Source organism: Oncorhynchus mykiss, chromosome 1 (genome assembly GCF_057628025.1).
Source record: "Oncorhynchus mykiss isolate SJ-2025 chromosome 1, ASM5762802v1, whole genome shotgun sequence".
Taxonomy (NCBI): domain Eukaryota; kingdom Metazoa; phylum Chordata; class Actinopteri; order Salmoniformes; family Salmonidae; genus Oncorhynchus; species Oncorhynchus mykiss.
In genome coordinates this window covers 12,786,605-12,807,093 of record NC_143022.1, presented here as the reverse complement: position 1 = coordinate 12,807,093, position 20,489 = coordinate 12,786,605, and the positions used below count along the sequence as shown (strand labels likewise).

Here is a 20,489-nt window from a genome sequence, read left to right as displayed (position 1 = left end):
CAGGCCATGTTAGAGCCCCTTACTGCTGCTGACCGGGCCATGTTAGAACCCCTTACTGCTGACGAGGACATGTTAGAACCCCTTACTGCTGCTGACCGGGCCATGTTAGAGCCCTTTACTGCTGCTGACCAGGCCATGTTAGAACCCCTTACTGCTGCTGACCGGGCCATGTTAGAACCCCTTACTGCTGCTGACCGGGCCATGTTAAAACCCCTTACTGCTGCTGACCGGGCCATGTTAGAGCCCCTTACTGCTGCTGACCGGGCCATGTTAGAACCCCTTACTGCTGCTGACCGGGCCATGTTAGAACCCCTTACTGCTACTGACGAGGCCATGTTAGAGCCCCTTACTGCTGCTGACCGGGCCATGTTAGAGCCCCTTACTGCTGCTGACCGGGCCATGTTAGAACCCCTTACTGCTGACCGGGCCATGTTAGAACCCCTTACTGCTGACCGGGCCATGTTAGAACCCCTTACTGCTGACCGGGCCATGTTAGAACCCCTTACTGCTGCTGACCAGGACATGTTAGAACCCCTTACTGCTGCTGACGAGGCCATGTTAGAGCCCCTTACTGCTGCTGACTGGGCCATGTTAGAGCCCCTTACTGCTGCTGACGAGGCCATGTTAGAGCCCCTTACTGCTGCTGACGAGGCCATGTTAGAGCCCCTTACTGCTGCTGACCGGGCCATGTTAGAACCCCTTACTGCTGCTGACCGGGCCATGTTAGAGCCCCTTACTGCTGCTGACGAGGCCATGTTAGAGCCCCTTACTGCTGCTGACGAGGCCATGTTAGAACCCCTTACTGCTGCTGACCGGGCCATGTTAGAACCCCTTACTGCTGCTGACCGGGCCATGTTAGAACCCCTTACTGCTGCTGACAAGGCCATGTTAGAACCCCTTACTGCTGCTGACGAGGCCATGTTAGAACCCCTTACTGCTGCTGACGAGGCCATGTTAGAACCCCTTACTGCTGCTGACCGGGCCATGTTAGAACCCCTTACTGCTGCTGACGAGGCCATGTTAGAGCCCCTTACTGCTGACCGGGCCATGTTAGAACCCCTTACTGCTGCTGACGAGGCCATGTTAGAACCCCTTACTGCTGCTGACGAGGCCATGTTAGAACCCCTTACTGCTGCTGACCGGGCCATGTTAGAACCCCTTACTGCTGCTGACCGGGCCATGTTAGAACCCCTTACTGCTGCTGACGAGGCCATGTTAGAACCCCTTACTGCTGCTGACGAGGCCATGTTAGAACCCCTTACTGCTGCTGACCGGGCCATGTTAGAGCCCCTTACTGCTGCTGACCGGGCCATGTTAGAACCCCTTACTGCTGCTGACCGGGCCATGTTAGAACCCCTTACTGCTGCTGACCGGGCCATGTTAGAACCCCTTACTGCTGCTGACCGGGCCATGTTAGAGCCCCTTACTGCTACTGACGAGGCCATGTTAGAGCCCCTTACTCCTGCTGACCGGGCCATGTTAAAACCCCTACTGCTGACGAGGCCATGTTAGAACCCCTTACTGCTGCTGACTGGGCCATGTTAGAGCCCCTTACTGCTGCTGACCGGGCCATGTTAGAGCCCCTTACTGCTGCTGACCGGGCCATGTTAGAACCCCTTACTGCTGCTGACCGGGCCATGTTAGAACCCCTTACTGCTGCTGACCGGGCCATGTTAGAACCCCTTACTGCTGCTGACGAGGCCATGTTAGAACCCCTTACTGCTGCTGACCGGGCCATGTTAGAACCCCTTACTGCTGCTGACCGGGCCATGTTAGAGCCCCTACTGCTGCTGACAAGGCCATGTTAGAGCCCCTTACTGCTGCTGACGAGGCCATGTTAGAGCCCCTTACTGCTGCTGACCAGGCCATGTTAGAGCCCCTTACTGCTGCTGACCGGGCCATGTTAGAACCCCTTACTGCTGACGAGGACATGTTAGAACCCCTTACTGCTGCTGACCGGGCCATGTTAGAGCCCTTTACTGCTGCTGACCAGGCCATGTTAGAACCCCTTACTGCTGCTGACCGGGCCATGTTAGAACCCCTTACTGCTGCTGACCGGGCCATGTTAAAACCCCTTACTGCTGCTGACCGGGCCATGTTAGAGCCCCTTACTGCTGCTGACCGGGCCATGTTAGAACCCCTTACTGCTGCTGACCGGGCCATGTTAGAACCCCTTACTGCTACTGACGAGGCCATGTTAGAGCCCCTTACTGCTGCTGACCGGGCCATGTTAGAGCCCCTTACTGCTGCTGACCGGGCCATGTTAGAACCCCTTACTGCTGACCGGGCCATGTTAGAACCCCTTACTGCTGACCGGGCCATGTTAGAACCCCTTACTGCTGACCGGGCCATGTTAGAACCCCTTACTGCTGCTGACCAGGACATGTTAGAACCCCTTACTGCTGCTGACGAGGCCATGTTAGAGCCCCTTACTGCTGCTGACTGGGCCATGTTAGAGCCCCTTACTGCTGCTGACGAGGCCATGTTAGAGCCCCTTACTGCTGCTGACGAGGCCATGTTAGAGCCCCTTACTGCTGCTGACCGGGCCATGTTAGAACCCCTTACTGCTGCTGACCGGGCCATGTTAGAGCCCCTTACTGCTGCTGACGAGGCCATGTTAGAGCCCCTTACTGCTGCTGACGAGGCCATGTTAGAACCCCTTACTGCTGCTGACCGGGCCATGTTAGAACCCCTTACTGCTGCTGACAAGGCCATGTTAGAACCCCTTACTGCTGCTGACGAGGCCATGTTAGAACCCCTTACTGCTGCTGACGAGGCCATGTTAGAACCCCTTACTGCTGCTGACCGGGCCATGTTAGAACCCCTTACTGCTGCTGACGAGGCCATGTTAGAGCCCCTTACTGCTGACCGGGCCATGTTAGAACCCCTTACTGCTGCTGACGAGGCCATGTTAGAACCCCTTACTGCTGCTGACGAGGCCATGTTAGAACCCCTTACTGCTGCTGACCGGGCCATGTTAGAACCCCTTACTGCTGCTGACCGGGCCATGTTAGAACCCCTTACTGCTGCTGACGAGGCCATGTTAGAACCCCTTACTGCTGCTGACGAGGCCATGTTAGAACCCCTTACTGCTGCTGACCGGGCCATGTTAGAGCCCCTTACTGCTGCTGACCGGGCCATGTTAGAACCCCTTACTGCTGCTGACCGGGCCATGTTAGAACCCCTTACTGCTGCTGACCGGGCCATGTTAGAACCCCTTACTGCTGCTGACCGGGCCATGTTAGAGCCCCTTACTGCTACTGACGAGGCCATGTTAGAGCCCCTTACTCCTGCTGACCGGGCCATGTTAAAACCCCTACTGCTGACGAGGCCATGTTAGAACCCCTTACTGCTGCTGACTGGGCCATGTTAGAGCCCCTTACTGCTGCTGACCGGGCCATGTTAGAACCCCTTACTGCTGCTGACCGGGCCATGTTAGAACCCCTTACTGCTGCTGACCGGGCCATGTTAGAACCCCTTACTGCTGCTGACCGGGCCATGTTAGAACCCCTACTGCTGACGAGGCCATGTTAGAACCCCTTACTGCTGCTGACGAGGCCATGTTAGAGCCCCTTACTGCTGACGAGGCCATGTTAGAACCCCTTACTGCTGCTGACCGGGCCATGTTAGAGCCCCTTACTGCTGCTGACGAGGCCATGTTAGAGCCCCTTACTCCTGCTGACCGGGCCATGTTAAAACCCCTACTGCTGACGAAGCCATGTTAGAACCCCTTACTGCTGCTGACCGGGCCATGTTAAAACCCCTACTGCTGACGAGGCCATGTTAGAGCCCCTTACTGCTGCTGACTGGGCCATGTTAGAACCCCTTACTGCTGCTGACCGGGCCATGTTAGAACCCCTTACTGCTGCTGACCGGGCCATGTTAGAGCCCTTTACTGCTGCTGACCGGGCCATGTTAGAACCCCTTACTGCTGCTGACGAGGCCATGTTAGAACCCCTTACTGCTGCTGACTGGGCCATGTTAGAACCCCTTACTGCTGCTGACCGGGCCATGTTAGAACCCCTTACTGCTGCTGACCGGGCCATGTTAGAGCCCTTTACTGCTGCTGACCGGGCCATGTTAGAACCCCTTACTGCTGCTGACCGGGCCATGTTAGAACCCCTTACTGCTGCTGACCGGGCCATGTTAGAACCCCTTACTGCTGCTGACCGGGCCATGTTAGAGCCCCTTACTGCTGCTGACCGGGCCATGTTAGAGCCCCTTACTGCTGCTGACCGGGCCATGTTAGAACCCCTTACTGCTGCTGACCGGGCCATGTTAGAGCCCCTTACTGCTGCTGACGAGGCCATGTTAGAACCCCTACTGCTGACGAGGCCATGTTAGAACCCCTTACTGCTGCTGACGAGGCCATGTTAGAACCCCTTACTGCTGCTGACGAGGCCATGTTAGAACCCCTTACTGCTGCTGACTGGGCCATGTTAGAACCCCTTACTGCTGCTGACCGGGCCATGTTAGAACCCCTTACTGCTGCTGACCGGGCCATGTTAGAACCCCTTACTGCTGCTGACCGGGCCATGTTAGAACCCCTTACTGCTGACCGGGCCATGTTAGAGCCCCTTACTGCTGCTGACTGGGCCATGTTAGAGCCCCTACTGCTGACGAGGCCATGTTAGAGCCCCTTACTGCTGCTGACTGGGCCATGTTAGAGCCCCTTACTGCTGCTGACGAGGCCATGTTAGAGCCCCTTACTGCTGCTGACTGGGCCATGTTAGAACCCCTTACTGCTGCTGACGAGGCCATGTTAGAACCCCTTACTGCTGCTGACGAGGCCATGTTAGAACCCCTTACTGCTGCTGACCGGGCCATGTTAGAACCCCTTACTGCTGCTGACCGGGCCATGTTAGAACCCCTTACTGCTGACGAGGCCATGGTAGAACCCCTTACTGCTGCTGACGAGGCCATGTTAGAACCCCTACTGCTGACGAGGCCATGTTAGAACCCCTTACTGCTGCTGACGAGGCCATGTTAGAACCCCTTACTGCTGCTGACGAGGCCATGTTAGAACCCCTTACTGCTGCTGACGAGGCCATGTTAGAACCCCTTACTGCTGCTGACCGGGCCATGTTAGAACCCCTTACTGCTGCTGACGAGGCCATGTTAGAGCCCCTTACTCCTGCTGACCAGGCCATGTTAAAACCCCTACTGCTGACGAGGACATGTTAGAACCCCTTACTGCTGCTGACCGGGCCATGTTAGAACCCCTTACTGCTGCTGACCGGGCCATGTTAGAGCCCCTTACTGCTGCTGACCGGGCCATGTTAAAACCCCTACTGCTGACGAGGCCATGTTAGAACCCCTTACTGCTGCTGACCGGGCCATGTTAGAACCCCTTACTGCTGCTGACCGGGCCATGTTAAAACCCCTACTGCTGACGAGGCCATGTTAGAACCCCTTACTGCTGCTGACCGGGCCATGTTAGAACCCCTTACTGCTGCTGACCGGGCCATGTTAAAACCCCTACTGCTGACGAGGCCATGTTAGAACCCCTTACTGCTGCTGACCGGGCCATGTTAGAGCCCTTTACTGCTGCTGACCGGGCCATGTTAGAACCCCTTACTGCTGCTGACGAGGCCATGTTAGAGCCCCTTACTGCTGCTGACCGGGCCATGTTAGAGCCCCTTACTGCTGCTGACCGGGCCATGTTAGAGCCCCTTACTGCTGCTGACCGGGCCATGTTAGAACCCCTTACTGCTGCTGACCAGGCCATGTTAGAACCCCTTACTGCTGCTGACGAGGCCATGTTAGAACCCCTTACTGCTGCTGACCGGGCCATGTTAGAACCCCTTACTGCTGCTGACCGGGCCATGTTAGAACCCCTTACTGCTGCTGACCGGGCCATGTTAGAACCCCTTACTGCTGCTGACCGGGCCATGTTAGAACCCCTTACTGCTGCTGACCGGGCCATGTTAGAACCCCTTACTGCTGCTGACGAGGCCATGTTAGAACCCCTTACTGCTGCTGACCGGGCCATGTTAGAACCCCTTACTGCTGCTGACCGGGCCATGTTAGAGCCCCTACTGCTGCTGACAAGGCCATGTTAGAACCCCTTACTGCTGCTGACGAGGCCATGTTAGAACCCCTTACTGCTGCTGACGAGGCCATGTTAGAACCCCTTACTGCTGCTGACGAGGCCATGTTAGAACCCCTTACTGCTGCTGACCGGGCCATGTTAGAACCCCTTACTGCTGCTGACCGGGCCATGTTAGAACCCCTTACTGCTGCTGACGAGGCCATGTTAGAGCCCCTTACTCCTGCTGACCAGGCCATGTTAAAACCCCTACTGCTGACGAGGACATGTTAGAACCCCTTACTGCTGCTGACCGGGCCATGTTAGAACCCCTTACTGCTGCTGACCGGGCCATGTTAGAGCCCCTTACTGCTGCTGACCGGGCCATGTTAAAACCCCTACTGCTGACGAGGCCATGTTAGAACCCCTTACTGCTGCTGACCGGGCCATGTTAGAACCCCTTACTGCTGCTGACCGGGCCATGTTAAAACCCCTACTGCTGACGAGGCCATGTTAGAACCCCTTACTGCTGCTGACCGGGCCATGTTAGAACCCCTTACTGCTGCTGACCGGGCCATGTTAAAACCCCTACTGCTGACGAGGCCATGTTAGAACCCCTTACTGCTGCTGACCGGGCCATGTTAGAGCCCTTTACTGCTGCTGACCGGGCCATGTTAGAACCCCTTACTGCTGCTGACGAGGCCATGTTAGAGCCCCTTACTGCTGCTGACCGGGCCATGTTAGAGCCCCTTACTGCTGCTGACCGGGCCATGTTAGAGCCCCTTACTGCTGCTGACCGGGCCATGTTAGAACCCCTTACTGCTGCTGACCAGGCCATGATAGAACCCCTTACTGCTGCTGACGAGGCCATGTTAGAACCCCTTACTGCTGCTGACCGGGCCATGTTAGAACCCCTTACTGCTGCTGACCGGGCCATGTTAGAACCCCTTACTGCTGCTGACCGGGCCATGTTAGAACCCCTTACTGCTGCTGACCGGGCCATGTTAGAACCCCTTACTGCTGCTGACCGGGCCATGTTAGAACCCCTTACTGCTGCTGACGAGGCCATGTTAGAACCCCTTACTGCTGCTGACCGGGCCATGTTAGAACCCCTTACTGCTGCTGACCGGGCCATGTTAGAGCCCCTACTGCTGCTGACAAGGCCATGTTAGAGCCCCTTACTGCTGCTGACGAGGCCATGTTAGAGCCCCTTACTGCTGCTGACCAGGCCATGTTAGAACCCCTTACTGCTGCTGACCAGGCCATGTTAGAGCCCCTTACTGCTGCTGACCGGGCCATGTTAGAACCCCTTACTGCTGACGAGGACATGTTAGAACCCCTTACTGCTGCTGACCGGGCCAAGTTAGAGCCCTTTACTGCTGCTGACCAGGCCATGTTAGAACCCCTTACTGCTGCTGACCGGGCCATGTTAGAACCCCTTACTGCTGCTGACCGGGCCATGTTAAAACCCCTTACTGCTGCTGACCGGGCCATGTTAGAGCCCCTTACTGCTGCTGACCGGGCCATGTTAGAACCCCTTACTGCTGCTGACCGGGCCATGTTAGAACCCCTTACTGCTACTGACGAGGCCATGTTAGAGCCCCTTACTGCTGCTGACCGGGCCATGTTAGAGCCCCTTACTGCTGCTGACCGGGCCATGTTAGAACCCCTTACTGCTGACCGGGCCATGTTAGAACCCCTTACTGCTGACCGGGCCATGTTAGAACCCCTTACTGCTGACCGGGCCATGTTAGAACCCCTTACTGCTGCTGACCAGGACATGTTAGAACCCCTTACTGCTGCTGACGAGGCCATGTTAGAGCCCCTTACTGCTGCTGACTGGGCCATGTTAGAGCCCCTTACTGCTGCTGACGAGGCCATGTTAGAGCCCCTTACTGCTGCTGACGAGGCCATGTTAGAGCCCCTTACTGCTGCTGACCGGGCCATGTTAGAACCCCTTACTGCTGCTGACCGGGCCATGTTAGAGCCCCTTACTGCTGCTGACGAGGCCATGTTAGAGCCCCTTACTGCTGCTGACGAGGCCATGTTAGAACCCCTTACTGCTGCTGACCGGGCCATGTTAGAACCCCTTACTGCTGCTGACCGGGCCATGTTAGAACCCCTTACTGCTGCTGACAAGGCCATGTTAGAACCCCTTACTGCTGCTGACGAGGCCATGTTAGAACCCCTTACTGCTGCTGACGAGGCCATGTTAGAACCCCTTACTGCTGCTGACCGGGCCGTGTTAGAACCCCTTACTGCTGCTGACGAGGCCATGTTAGAGCCCCTTACTGCTGACCGGGCCAGGTTAGAACCCCTTACTGCTGCTGACGAGGCCATGTTAGAACCCCTTACTGCTGCTGACGAGGCCATGTTAGAACCCCTTACTGCTGCTGACCGGGCCATGTTAGAACCCCTTACTGCTGCTGACCGGGCCATGTTAGAACCCCTTACTGCTGCTGACGAGGCCATGTTAGAACCCCTTACTGCTGCTGACGAGGCCATGTTAGAACCCCTTACTGCTGCTGACCGGGCCATGTTAGAGCCCCTTACTGCTGCTGACCGGGCCATGTTAGAACCCCTTACTGCTGCTGACCGGGCCATGTTAAAACCCCTACTGCTGACGAGGCCATGTTAGAACCCCTTACTGCTGCTGACTGGGCCATGTTAGAGCCCCTTACTGCTGCTGACCGGGCCATGTTAAAACCCCTACTGCTGACGAGGCCATGTTAGAACCCCTTACTGCTGCTGACTGGGCCATGTTAGAGCCCCTTACTGCTGCTGACCGGGCCATGTTAGAACCCCTTACTGCTGCTGACCGGGCCATGTTAGAACCCCTTACTGCTGCTGACCGGGCCATGTTAGAACCCCTTACTGCTGCTGACCGGGCCATGTTAGAACCCCTACTGCTGACGAGGCCATGTTAGAACCCCTTACTGCTGCTGACGAGGCCATGTTAGAGCCCCTTACTGCTGACGAGGCCATGTTAGAACCCCTTACTGCTGCTGACCGGGCCATGTTAGAGCCCCTTACTGCTGCTGACGAGGCCATGTTAGAGCCCCTTACTCCTGCTGACCGGGCCATGTTAAAACCCCTACTGCTGACGAGGCCATGTTAGAACCCCTTACTGCTGCTGACCGGGCCATGTTAAAACCCCTACTGCTGACGAGGCCATGTTAGAGCCCCTTACTGCTGCTGACTGGGCCATGTTAGAACCCCTTACTGCTGCTGACCGGGCCATGTTAGAACCCCTTACTGCTGCTGACCGGGCCATGTTAGAGCCCTTTACTGCTGCTGACCGGGCCATGTTAGAACCCCTTACTGCTGCTGACGAGGCCATGTTAGAACCCCTTACTGCTGCTGACTGGGCCATGTTAGAACCCCTTACTGCTGCTGACCGGGCCATGTTAGAACCTCTTACTGCTGCTGACCGGGCCATGTTAGAGCCCTTTACTGCTGCTGACCGGGCCATGTTAGAACCCCTTACTGCTGCTGACCGGGCCATGTTAGAACCCCTTACTGCTGCTGACCGGGCCATGTTAGAACCCCTTACTGCTGCTGACCGGGCCATGTTAGAACCCCTTACTGCTGCTGACCGGGCCATGTTAGAGCCCCTTACTGCTGCTGACCGGGCCATGTTAGAGCCCCTTACTGCTGCTGACCGGGCCATGTTAGAACCCCTTACTGCTGCTGACCGGGCCATGTTAGAGCCCCTTACTGCTGCTGACGAGGCCATGTTAGAACCCCTACTGCTGACGAGGCCATGTTAGAACCCCTTACTGCTGCTGACGAGGCCATGTTAGAACCCCTTACTGCTGCTGACCGGGCCATGTTAGAACCCCTTACTGCTGCTGACCGGGCCATGTTAGAGCCCCTTACTGCTGCTGACGAGGCCATGTTAGAGCCCCTTACTGCTGCTGACGAGGCCATGTTAGAACCCCTTACTGCTGCTGACCGGGCCATGTTAGAACCCCTTACTGCTGCTGACCGGGCCATGTTAGAACCCCTTACTGCTGCTGACAAGGCCATGTTAGAACCCCTTACTGCTGCTGACGAGGCCATGTTAGAACCCCTTACTGCTGCTGACGAGGCCATGTTAGAACCCCTTACTGCTGCTGACCGGGCCATGTTAGAACCCCTTACTGCTGCTGACGAGGCCATGTTAGAGCCCCTTACTGCTGACCGGGCCATGTTAGAACCCCTTACTGCTGCTGACGAGGCCATGTTAGAACCCCTTACTGCTGCTGACGAGGCCATGTTAGAACCCCTTACTGCTGCTGACCGGGCCATGTTAGAACCCCTTACTGCTGCTGACCGGGCCATGTTAGAGCCCCTTACTGCTGCTGACGAGGCCATGTTAGAGCCCCTTACTGCTGCTGACCGGGCCATGTTAAAACCCCTTACTGCTGCTGACCGGGCCATGTTAGAACCCCTTACTGCTGCTGACCGGGCCATGTTAAAACCCCTTACTGCTGCTGACCGGGCCATGTTAGAACCCCTTACTGCTGCTGACGAGGCCATGTTAGAACCCCTTACTGCTGCTGACGAGGCCATGTTAGAACCCCTTACTGCTGCTGACCGGGCCATGTTAGAGCCCCTTACTGCTGCTGACCGGGCCATGTTAGAACCCCTTACTGTTGCTGACCGGGCCATGTTAGAACCCCTTACTGCTGCTGACCGGGCCATGTTAGAACCCCTTACTGCTGCTGACCGGGCCATGTTAGAACCCCTTACTGCTGCTGACCGGGCCATGTTAGAGCCCCTTACTGCTACTGACGAGGCCATGTTAGAGCCCCTTACTCCTGCTGACCGGGCCATGTTAGAACCCCTTACTGCTGCTGACTGGGCCATGTTAGAGCCCCTTACTGCTGCTGACCGGGCCATGTTAGAACCCCTTACTGCTGCTGACCGGGCCATGTTAGAACCCCTTACTGCTGCTGACCGGGCCATGTTAGAACCCCTTACTGCTGCTGACCGGGCCATGTTAGAACCCCTACTGCTGACGAGGCCATGTTAGAACCCCTTACTGCTGCTGACGAGGCCATGTTAGAGCCCCTTACTGCTGACGAGGCCATGTTAGAACCCCTTACTGCTGCTGACCGGGCCATGTTAGAGCCCCTTACTGCTGCTGACGAGGCCATGTTAGAGCCCCTTACTCCTGCTGACCGGGCCATGTTAAAACCCCTACTGCTGACGAGGCCATGTTAGAACCCCTTACTGCTGCTGACCGGGCCATGTTAAAACCCCTACTGCTGACGAGGCCATGTTAGAGCCCCTTACTGCTGCTGACTGGGCCATGTTAGAACCCCTTACTGCTGCTGACCGGGCCATGTTAGAACCCCTTACTGCTGCTGACCGGGCCATGTTAGAGCCCTTTACTGCTGCTGACCGGGCCATGTTAGAACCCCTTACTGCTGCTGACGAGGCCATGTTAGAACCCCTTACTGCTGCTGACTGGGCCATGTTAGAACCCCTTACTGCTGCTGACCGGGCCATGTTAGAACCCCTTACTGCTGCTGACCGGGCCATGTTAGAGCCCTTTACTGCTGCCGACCGGGCCATGTTAGAACCCCTTACTGCTGCTGACCGGGCCATGTTAGAACCCCTTACTGCTGCTGACCGGGCCATGTTAGAACCCCTTACTGCTGCTGACCGGGCCATGTTAGAGCCCCTTACTGCTGCTGACCGGGCCATGTTAGAGCCCCTTACTGCTGCTGACCGGGCCATGTTAGAACCCCTTACTGCTGCTGACCGGGCCATGTTAGAGCCCCTTACTGCTGCTGACGAGGCCATGTTAGAACCCCTACTGCTGACGAGGCCATGTTAGAACCCCTTACTGCTGCTGACGAGGCCATGTTAGAACCCCTTACTGCTGCTGACGAGGCCATGTTAGAACCCCTTACTGCTGCTGACTGGGCCATGTTAGAACCCCTTACTGCTGCTGACCGGGCCATGTTAGAACCCCTTACTGCTGCTGACCGGGCCATGTTAGAACCCCTTACTGCTGCTGACCGGGCCATGTTAGAACCCCTTACTGCTGCTGACCGGGCCATGTTAGAACCCCTTACTGCTGACCGGGCCATGTTAGAACCCCTTACTGCTGCTGACGAGGCCATGTTAGAGCCCCTTACTGCTGCTGACGAGGCCATGTTAGAACCCCTTACTGCTGCTGACTGGGCCATGTTAGAGCCCCTTACTGCTGCTGACCGGGCCATGTTAGAGCCCCTTACTGCTGCTGACGAGGCCATGTTAGAGCCCCTTACTGCTGCTGACGAGGCCATGTTAGAACCCTTTACTGCTGCTGACGAGGCCATGTTAGAGCCCCTTACTGCTGCTGACGAGGCCATGTTAGAACCCTTTACTGCTGCTGACGAGGCCATGTTAGAACCCCTTACTGCTGCTGACCAGGCCATGTTAGAACCCCTTACTGCTGCTGACCAGGCCATGTTAGAGCCCCTTACTGCTGCTGACAAGGCCATGTTAGAACCCCTTACTGCTGCTGACGAGGCCATGTTAGAGCCCCTTACTGCTGCTGACCGGGCCATGTTAGAACCCCTTACTGCTGCTGACCGGGCCATGTTAGAACCCCTTACTGCTGCTGACCGGGCCATGTTAGAGCCCCTTACTGCTGCTGACGAGGCCATGTTAGAGCCCCTTACTGCTGCTGACCGGGACATGTTAGAGCCCCTTACTGCTGCTGACCAGGCCATGTTAGAGCCCCTTACTGCTGCTGACAAGGCCATGTTAGAACCCCTTACTGCTGACCGGGCCATGTTAGAACCCCTTACTGCTGCTGACGAGGCCATGTTAGAACCCCTTACTGCTGCTGACGAGGCCATGTTAGAGCCCCTACTGCTGCTGCTTCATTGAAAATAAGAATTTGTTCTTAACTGACTTGCCTAGTTAAATAAAGGTAAAATAAAATAAAATATCAGGCCTCTCTTTATCAGAAGTGGTAGGTTTAATATTGATCACTGCATCCTTTGTCAAAAGGTCAACTGGACCTCTAAATTCCTGTAGATCACTTAATTTCTCCCTTTCTGTTTACAACGCTCTGCTGCACAAGCTTCCAACATATCACACTTCCCTGTTAAAGTAGAGAAATATGATGCACCAACAGGCTCACAGGGTTGGTTAACTCTTGATGTCCCTTGTGTCTCTACGTCGGTTAAATCAATAAGCCTTTGGGGTTCACGCATCAGAGGACTATTTTGGGGCCCTCACCCGCCTGGTTACCTTTGAAGGCGTCGGCCTGCTGCTCCACTGACTCCCTGACCATCTTCCAGAAGCAGTCAGAAACGGCCAGACTTAGGTTCTTAGTAGTCACCTGGTGGGCCTTCAGCATGCCGTCTCTGGGGTGGACAGAAGGACACCGGTCAGGTTAACGTGCTCCAGCGCAGTTCCATTTCTATTCAATTAGAGAAATTATATAATTGTCTCTGTCCATAGCCTTTCACCAAATGAATGAATTGACTAGCAATTCATTTTCTAAACCAAATCAGATGGAAATGTGGATGGTAGGGAGTGAGGACACCCACCTGAGTAGTCTAGTTGGCAGGGAGTGAGGACACCCACCTGAGTAGTCTAGTTGGCAGGGAGTGAGGACACCCACCTGAGTAGTCTAGTTGGCAGGGAGTGAGGACACCCACCTGAGTAGTCTAGTTGGCAGGGAGTGAGGACACCCACCTGAGTAGTCTAGTTGGCAGGGAGTGAGGACACCCACCTGAGTAGTCTAGTTGGCAGGGAGTCAGGACACCCACCTGAGTAGTCTAGATGGCAGGGAGTCAGGACACCCACCTGAGTAGTCTAGTTGGCAGGGAGTCGGGACACCCACCTCAGTAGTCTGGAGTTCTGGAAGAAGTCCTCTTCGTAGTCTTTGATGGAGTCAATGCTTTCCCCGGCACTTCCTAAAGAAGAGGGGACAATGAATCACTGATGTGAGTCTAAGGCCTGACCACGGGACAAGCATTACTATAGAACTTTGGTTGTGTTGTTATTACCCCAGCATGTCCGTTATTCCAGAGAACCATTCACACAGGAAGAGACTTTCCAAACTGGCCCCTGGAATTCCTTTTTTAATTGATATATATATGTTTTTTTCTTATAATGGAAGCCTGGAGGTTTTTATTTAAAGCGTGAAGATACCTCAACAAGTCTAGACAATAATAAGCAACACTGATAACTCGTGCTTGGCTGCCACGTGTGTAGGTGTCCCAGTAATATTTAAACTGTCTGTGCTAATGAAAGTGCCCCCTGTTCTGCTATTCTGAGCCGCTGGACAGAGCACCTGTTTATAGATGTTTACTTTCTCAATTTCCCAAAAAGTTTAGCTTAGAGGGAAAATCGGGGATGCCCTGCGATCTACTGCCTATATTTACAGCCAGAGTTTCATTAAAATTTGGCCTAGGGACGATTGAACATGGAATTAAACTCATGTGGCCATGTTCAACTTCCATTCATCGGCACAAAAAAAAGCCTCTAAACAAAAGTATTCACTGTGAAAGTAGATTCATATGAAATACTATATATGCACAGCACTTCTTGTTTTCTTGCTCAAACAGCGCAGCACCTGTTACGCACGTGGCTCGTATTGTCAGAGGACTTTGGAGTTTGCCAAAAAAAACTGTAGGTTATTCTGGCTGGAATTGTTACTCTCCTGCCATGTAAAAATGACTGACACGGCAGACACGGACATGACAAAAATGACAGATGTGTTTTGCGCTCGTGCACATAATTACATCACCAGACCTCCACCAGCTAAATCATTAATATATAGTGCAGATAAAGTGGGCCAGAGTACATCTCCTCGCTTTATACAGGAAGGCAGGGAATCATCAACTAGATTCAGAGTAGAGTAACCAGAGTAAATTGGTAACCATTAACGTTCCACTGAACCAGAATAAACTGGTCTGCACTTAATGGCTGGGCAGTTAAAGCTCAGTCCTCCGGTTCTCCCGGACCCTACGACCAGCATCAGGTCCAGATAAAAGCTGTTGTATCGGTCAACAACTCCCAGTGATGTAGTTCTTCAGTTCTTGCTGGTTGGGATCTCAGATCAATGAGTCGTTCCGTCTGAGACTTTGGTGATCCTTGAACCTTAAGTAACTCTTCAGCTTTTGTTTCTGCCAAAGGACAGCCACTTTGTCCTGGCCCCGGCCCCTTGCCTGCATCCACTCTGCAACTACTAGCTCCGTGGTCACACTGGATCAGAAGTACCCTCGCTCTCTCCATCACATCCTCTCCCTCTTCAAAAGGTCGGCCTGCTAGAATGATGGACACCTCAGGGTTGAATTTAGTGGGTGGGTGGGTCCACATTGCCTCTTCTCGCTAGGTGCCTTATATCCAAGTTCTCCTGGAATTGTTTGGCTTTTCTTTCAATCTCTCGCTTAAGTTCGTCTCTGTCTACATAGATTATCTTTTTAGGGTCACTTGCAGACAGTCAACTTCTCTATTCAGCTGTTTCGTGAAGCTTAAACAATATACGGTCTATTTTGTTGTTAAATCAGCTTCGGCTCATGCTGTAAGCCAGATTCAGATTCTTTCTGGTCTTCCCCCCCGGTACTCCTTGCGTATTTCTAAATCATGTTGTTAACGATGTTGACCTTCAACAGTTGCTTTGGTTGAAGAGTCTTTTTTTTGAAGCGGTATATACTCAATTTACAAACCTTTTTGTTAAAATGTTTGACATCGATATACAACACACACAGACATTCTCAACGCCAGCCATGCGTTCTCTCGTAGGCTACACACGTACCTCAAGTCTTTACTTTTCTAAGGAAGCATAAAAACAACAGAACATGTTGAAGTGAACAGTCCTGTCTTTTTAGATGCATTTAAGATAGTTCTGTTGTTTGTATGCTTCCTTAGAAACGTATAGATTTGAGTTACATGTGTAGCTTCATTTGATTTAAATAAGATCTGATGGGTAGGACTTGAAAGGGGAATGCATCGTACCTTTCCCGGTCACCACAGCAAAGTAACCCAAGGCTTTCATAGGGAACAACTTTCCTTCAACAATCTGTTGGATCTGTAGGGAGAAAAACACATGAATAAAATCCCAGATGAGAAGTCTTTAGATGTCATTCAGTCTGTAGCGGTGACTGTTTGAGTGTACCATTCAGCTTTTACAACTAATGAAAGGCTACCCCGGAGGGATATAATAGTTCTCAGACCATTTTAACTTGTCAAATGTATATCGTCCATGCTCATTGGGATGACCTTGACCACGGTTGTCATTTGAGCTTCCCGTTGCAAAACGTCTTGAACGAGTGTGATGCATGTGTCGTGTCGGGTGTGTGAGTTTTATATCTCACCCGGTTAGGGCTGGCCAGGTTCTTCTCTGCTAGGTCGACTTTGGTCAGGACAAAGATGGTCCTCTTCCCCTGCGGGTCCATCTGACTGACCAGGTCTGTGACGATGCTGCGCTCTGCATCCACTGACCCATCTGAGGACCAGAGAGATGAAGGGTGAGAAAACAGCAGGTCAGGAAGAGGAAAGGAGAAGAGACAAGAGGACACAAAAGCAGAGGAGAGGAGACCGAAGCGAACAGAGGATCAAAGTGGAGACGAGGGAGTAAAGAGGGAGAGGAGCTCCAGGATGTTCTGTTTGGTCAGAGGAAGGTGACTGCAGTGTTGACTCACCCTGGATACAGAGGATGATGGCGTTGGGGTTCTGCATGTAGTTCTTACTGATGCTGAAGATGGTCTCCTTGGTGTCTGCTGCCATGCCTGCAGTCACAGTCTGAGAGGAACACACACCATCACTGCTCCTACCACTGTACGGTCACTGTTTTCATACACGCGTGTGTGTTTCTGCATGTGCGTGAGTGAGTGAGTGAGTGAGTGAAGTACTCACACTGATGACTCCTGGTAGGTCTACTAGCACCATCCTCTGGATGCCTGGTCCTTTGACACTCAGAGAGATCGTCTGTCCCACAGGAGAAAGGAAAAACATTTAGCACTACAAACAGTCAGGGATCGACACAGAGCTGGTACAACGCTGAGTACTAGTGAGCTTTCATTATATAGCTGGTAGACACCCAAATAGCACCCTATTCCCTAGTCTAGTGCACTACTTTTGACCACTCCTTTTGAACTGAGACCTACTATTATATCAAAAGTAGTACACTATATAGGGGGCTCCTGAGTGGCGCTGCGGTCTACGGCACTGCATCTCAGTGCTAGAGGCGTCACTACAGCCTGGTTCGGATCCTAGGCTGTATCACAACCGGCCGTGATCGGGAGTCACATAGATCAGCGCACAATTGGCCCAGCATCGTCTGGGTTTGGCCAGTGTAGGCCGTCGTTGTAAATACGAACTTGTTCTAAACTGACTTGCCTAGTTAAATAAAGGACGCAGGCAGAAGGCAGAAGATGTGGAGCAATAGGGAGTCCTCACCTCAGGGCTGACTGTCTGTCCCTCCTTGACACTCTTCCTCATCCTCAGCTCAATCTCATGTCTCAGGGCAGCCAGCTGCAGGGAGGAGAGGATCAATGGTTCACGATATGAATGAACCCCAATGAAAACCCCGATGAAAGGCTGATTCCATGGTGGGAGAGAGAACGCCTCACTCTTCTATGCTGGGTTAAACTTACGTCCTCCTCTTTTCCCAGGTCAAACTCTCGACTGCTGTCCTTGAACATGGCCACGTGGTGAGGTCCCTCGCTCAGCGTCACCTAGTAGAGGAGAGAAGCAGGTGGCAAAATGCAATAAAAAAACAAAAACATTCAAAGTCCCCAGTCCAAAAGCACAATGCTAGTAACGCTGCCCATCCAGCCAGACAGGCCTCATTCCACCACTCAAACTGTGGACTACAACGTCCCATATGAAACAGTGCAGACCAACAGTAGAAATCCAGCAAGAAGGAGCCACAGTAGTAAGACAAGTCTGGACAAACAACAAAGCGGTCATCCCACCACTTAATAAAGCTATATTCTTCAAGAATAATGGCTATATATCAAATCCAAAAATGGATGTGCCAAATCCCAGATTGCCCCTTTAAAATAAGAACATAAATTGGGTCGGCAGGTAGCCTAGCGGTTAAGAGCGTTGGGTCAGTAACCCGAAAGGTCACTGGTTCGAATCCCCGAGCCGACTAGGTGAAATATCTGTCTATGCCCTTGAGCAAGGCACTTCACCCTAATTGCTCATGTAAGTCGCTCTGGATAAGAGCGTCTGCTAAATGACTAAATTGTAAAATATATACACACGTGTATATATATATATATAAATCAACACTTCTGCGTCAAATGTATGTAGTTCTGTCCTTGAGCTGTATTATGTTTCATGTTTTGTGTGGACCCCAGGAAGAGTAGCTGCTGATTTTGCAACAGCTAATGGGGATCCTAATAAAATACCAAATACCAAAGGTAAAACACTGGCTTCTATAAATCTTTGATATCTTTACAGCTACAGCGGAGGAAGGTAGGTGTCTTGAGGGGCTGAGGTAGTCTAGTAAATGAGTTCCTATACCTTGACAGGAGAGCGGGTCATCATTTCTCCAGAGCCCCGGGGGAAGATCCTAGCCTGGGCGATCATCTCCAACACACTGGTCTTCCCTGCACTCTGGTCTCCCACCACCACCACCTAGAGTAGAGTAGAGTAGAGAGTAGAGAGGGAGAGAGAGAGAGAGAGAGAGAGAGGACAAGATTAATGGGGTGGTAGAGGGGAGGGATTAGATGACATAGGTGTGATAGATAGAGACCTACCATTTTACAACAATGCCTTTCCAACAGGAAACAATGTATTTCTGGCAGTACAGTATACAGTACACAAAGGGTTCACAATAACGTCTCCATAATTTGATTGCATTTCCAGAAAGCCATGAGCCACTTGTTGTTCCTTACCCTGGGTAGATGGTCCTGGGTGTTGTAGTTAGAGTCGAAGTCTGAGAGGATGTCCAGGACCTCAGAGTACATGTCAATTAGAGACTTCTGGAGAAGGAATACACAGATGGAAGAACACTTAAGAGCAATGCCTGATGGGAGAATTAGTATTTTTACTGCAGAGACTATAAAATAATGTTTAAAAAAAAAAATATTGATGAACTTTACTCACATGCACAACCCTGGTGTGTACGTGTGTCTGTGTGTGTACGTGTGTGTGTGTGCGTGACTCACACTCACCTTGACTTTCCTCTGGTGAATACCCTTCTCATCTTTCTGCAGCACCACTTTCCTCAGGTCCTTGTTCTCCCTCTCCAGTCTCTCCAGCATGCGCTGGTACTTGACCTGAGGACAACAGAGAGACAGAAGACTTCATCTTTAACAACAAATTCTCTCTTTAATTCAGTCGATTTATCAAAGTAAAACTGATGTTTTCTAACCTGACTTTACAACGTCAATGTGGTATAATATGTGGAATCTACTGGAGGAAAGGGATGGACCATTCGGTCCCTTAGCCAAATTAAACTGGATTTTTACTGTGTAAATGTGTTCCAGTTGGACATGGAAGGATACGGACCATATTGTGCTGTACCTGAGTTCGGAGCAGTTCCTCTTGAAGCTGGTCCACCTTCTCCTTGTCTGAAGACTAGAGACACACAGATCAGTCACAGAGCGAGCAGGTTTATTAAACCTCGTTCTCACAAGTCTGGGACATTGTGATCCAGTCCAAACCCGCTGAGACAACTAGCATCATGACAGACAGCCAACGTGCACATGACAGAGATCAGCGGGCACCACAGTGGAGGAAAGACAAGTCAAGGCAACAAAAGGGGGATAACAGATTCCATTCCAGGTTGTAGTCATTTGTTTGGTGTTAATCTGTATTACAGGTGAATCAGTGCAACAACAAAAAATATCACACAGGCACAAGTCAAATCCGACCCTGGAAAAGACAGCTGAATTATCGCAATCGTCAATCAAAGAGATCATTATCCAGGTTATTACTCCATGATGATTCACATGGCTTCGGCAGCCTCCAATAATGAACAGTTCCACACCTGCACTGCATTATTGAGAGAAAGAGATCACAAACCAGACAGAGGGAGACCGAGCACCAATGAGTGGATGGATAGGGACGGCAAGGATGGACAGGAGATTCAAAACACACATACGGTACACACATATACAGTACACACACAGTACACACACATACAGTACACACACATACAGTACACACACATACAGTACCAGTCAACAGCTTTAGAACACCTACTCATTCAAGGGTTCTACATTGTAAAATATTAGTGAAGACATCAAAACCATGAAATAACACATAGAATCATGTAGTAACCAAAAAAAAAAAGTGTTAAATCAAAATATTTCATATTCTGTATTCTTCAAAGTAGCCACCCTTTGCCTTGATGACAGCTTTGCACACTCTTGGAATTCTCTCAACCAGCTTCACCTGGAATGCTTTTCCAACAATCTTGAAGGAGTTCCCACATACGCCGAGCACTTTTTGGCTGCTTTTCCTTCACTTTGCGGTCCAACTCATCCCAAACCATCTCAATTGGGTT

The 20,489-nt window shown here is 52.3% G+C and overlaps 1 protein-coding gene across 12 annotated transcripts in view; it reads right to left on the bottom strand.

Annotated features, from left to right (window-relative positions):
• The window catches only part of LOC110523899 (dynamin-like GTPase OPA1, mitochondrial), an 87,450-nt gene that overhangs the window by 53,854 nt on the left and 13,107 nt on the right, over window positions 1-20,489 (bottom strand). For 4 of the 12 annotated variants that reach the window (XM_090182915.1, XM_090182898.1, XM_090182906.1 and 1 more), the window contains 12 exons: window positions 19,505-19,558; window positions 19,153-19,257; window positions 18,874-18,960; window positions 18,500-18,613; window positions 17,623-17,703; window positions 17,426-17,500; window positions 16,883-16,954; window positions 16,669-16,768; window positions 16,342-16,472; window positions 15,983-16,055; window positions 13,863-13,935; window positions 13,265-13,380 (listed from right to left, as the gene is read on the bottom strand). In XM_090182915.1, the coding sequence (XP_090039041.1) occupies window positions 13,265-13,380; window positions 13,863-13,935; window positions 15,983-16,055; window positions 16,342-16,472; window positions 16,669-16,768; window positions 16,883-16,954; window positions 17,426-17,500; window positions 17,623-17,703; window positions 18,500-18,613; window positions 18,874-18,960; window positions 19,153-19,257; window positions 19,505-19,558 (1,081 nt within the window). Of the gene's footprint in view, window positions 1-13,264; window positions 13,437-13,862; window positions 13,936-15,982; window positions 16,056-16,341; window positions 16,473-16,668; window positions 16,769-16,882; window positions 16,955-17,425; window positions 17,501-17,622; window positions 17,704-18,499; window positions 18,614-18,873; window positions 18,961-19,146; window positions 19,258-19,504; window positions 19,559-20,489 lie in introns of all 12 variants that reach the window. The other 8 variants (XM_090182891.1, XM_090182912.1, XM_090182905.1 and 5 more) reach the window with 4 other exon arrangements.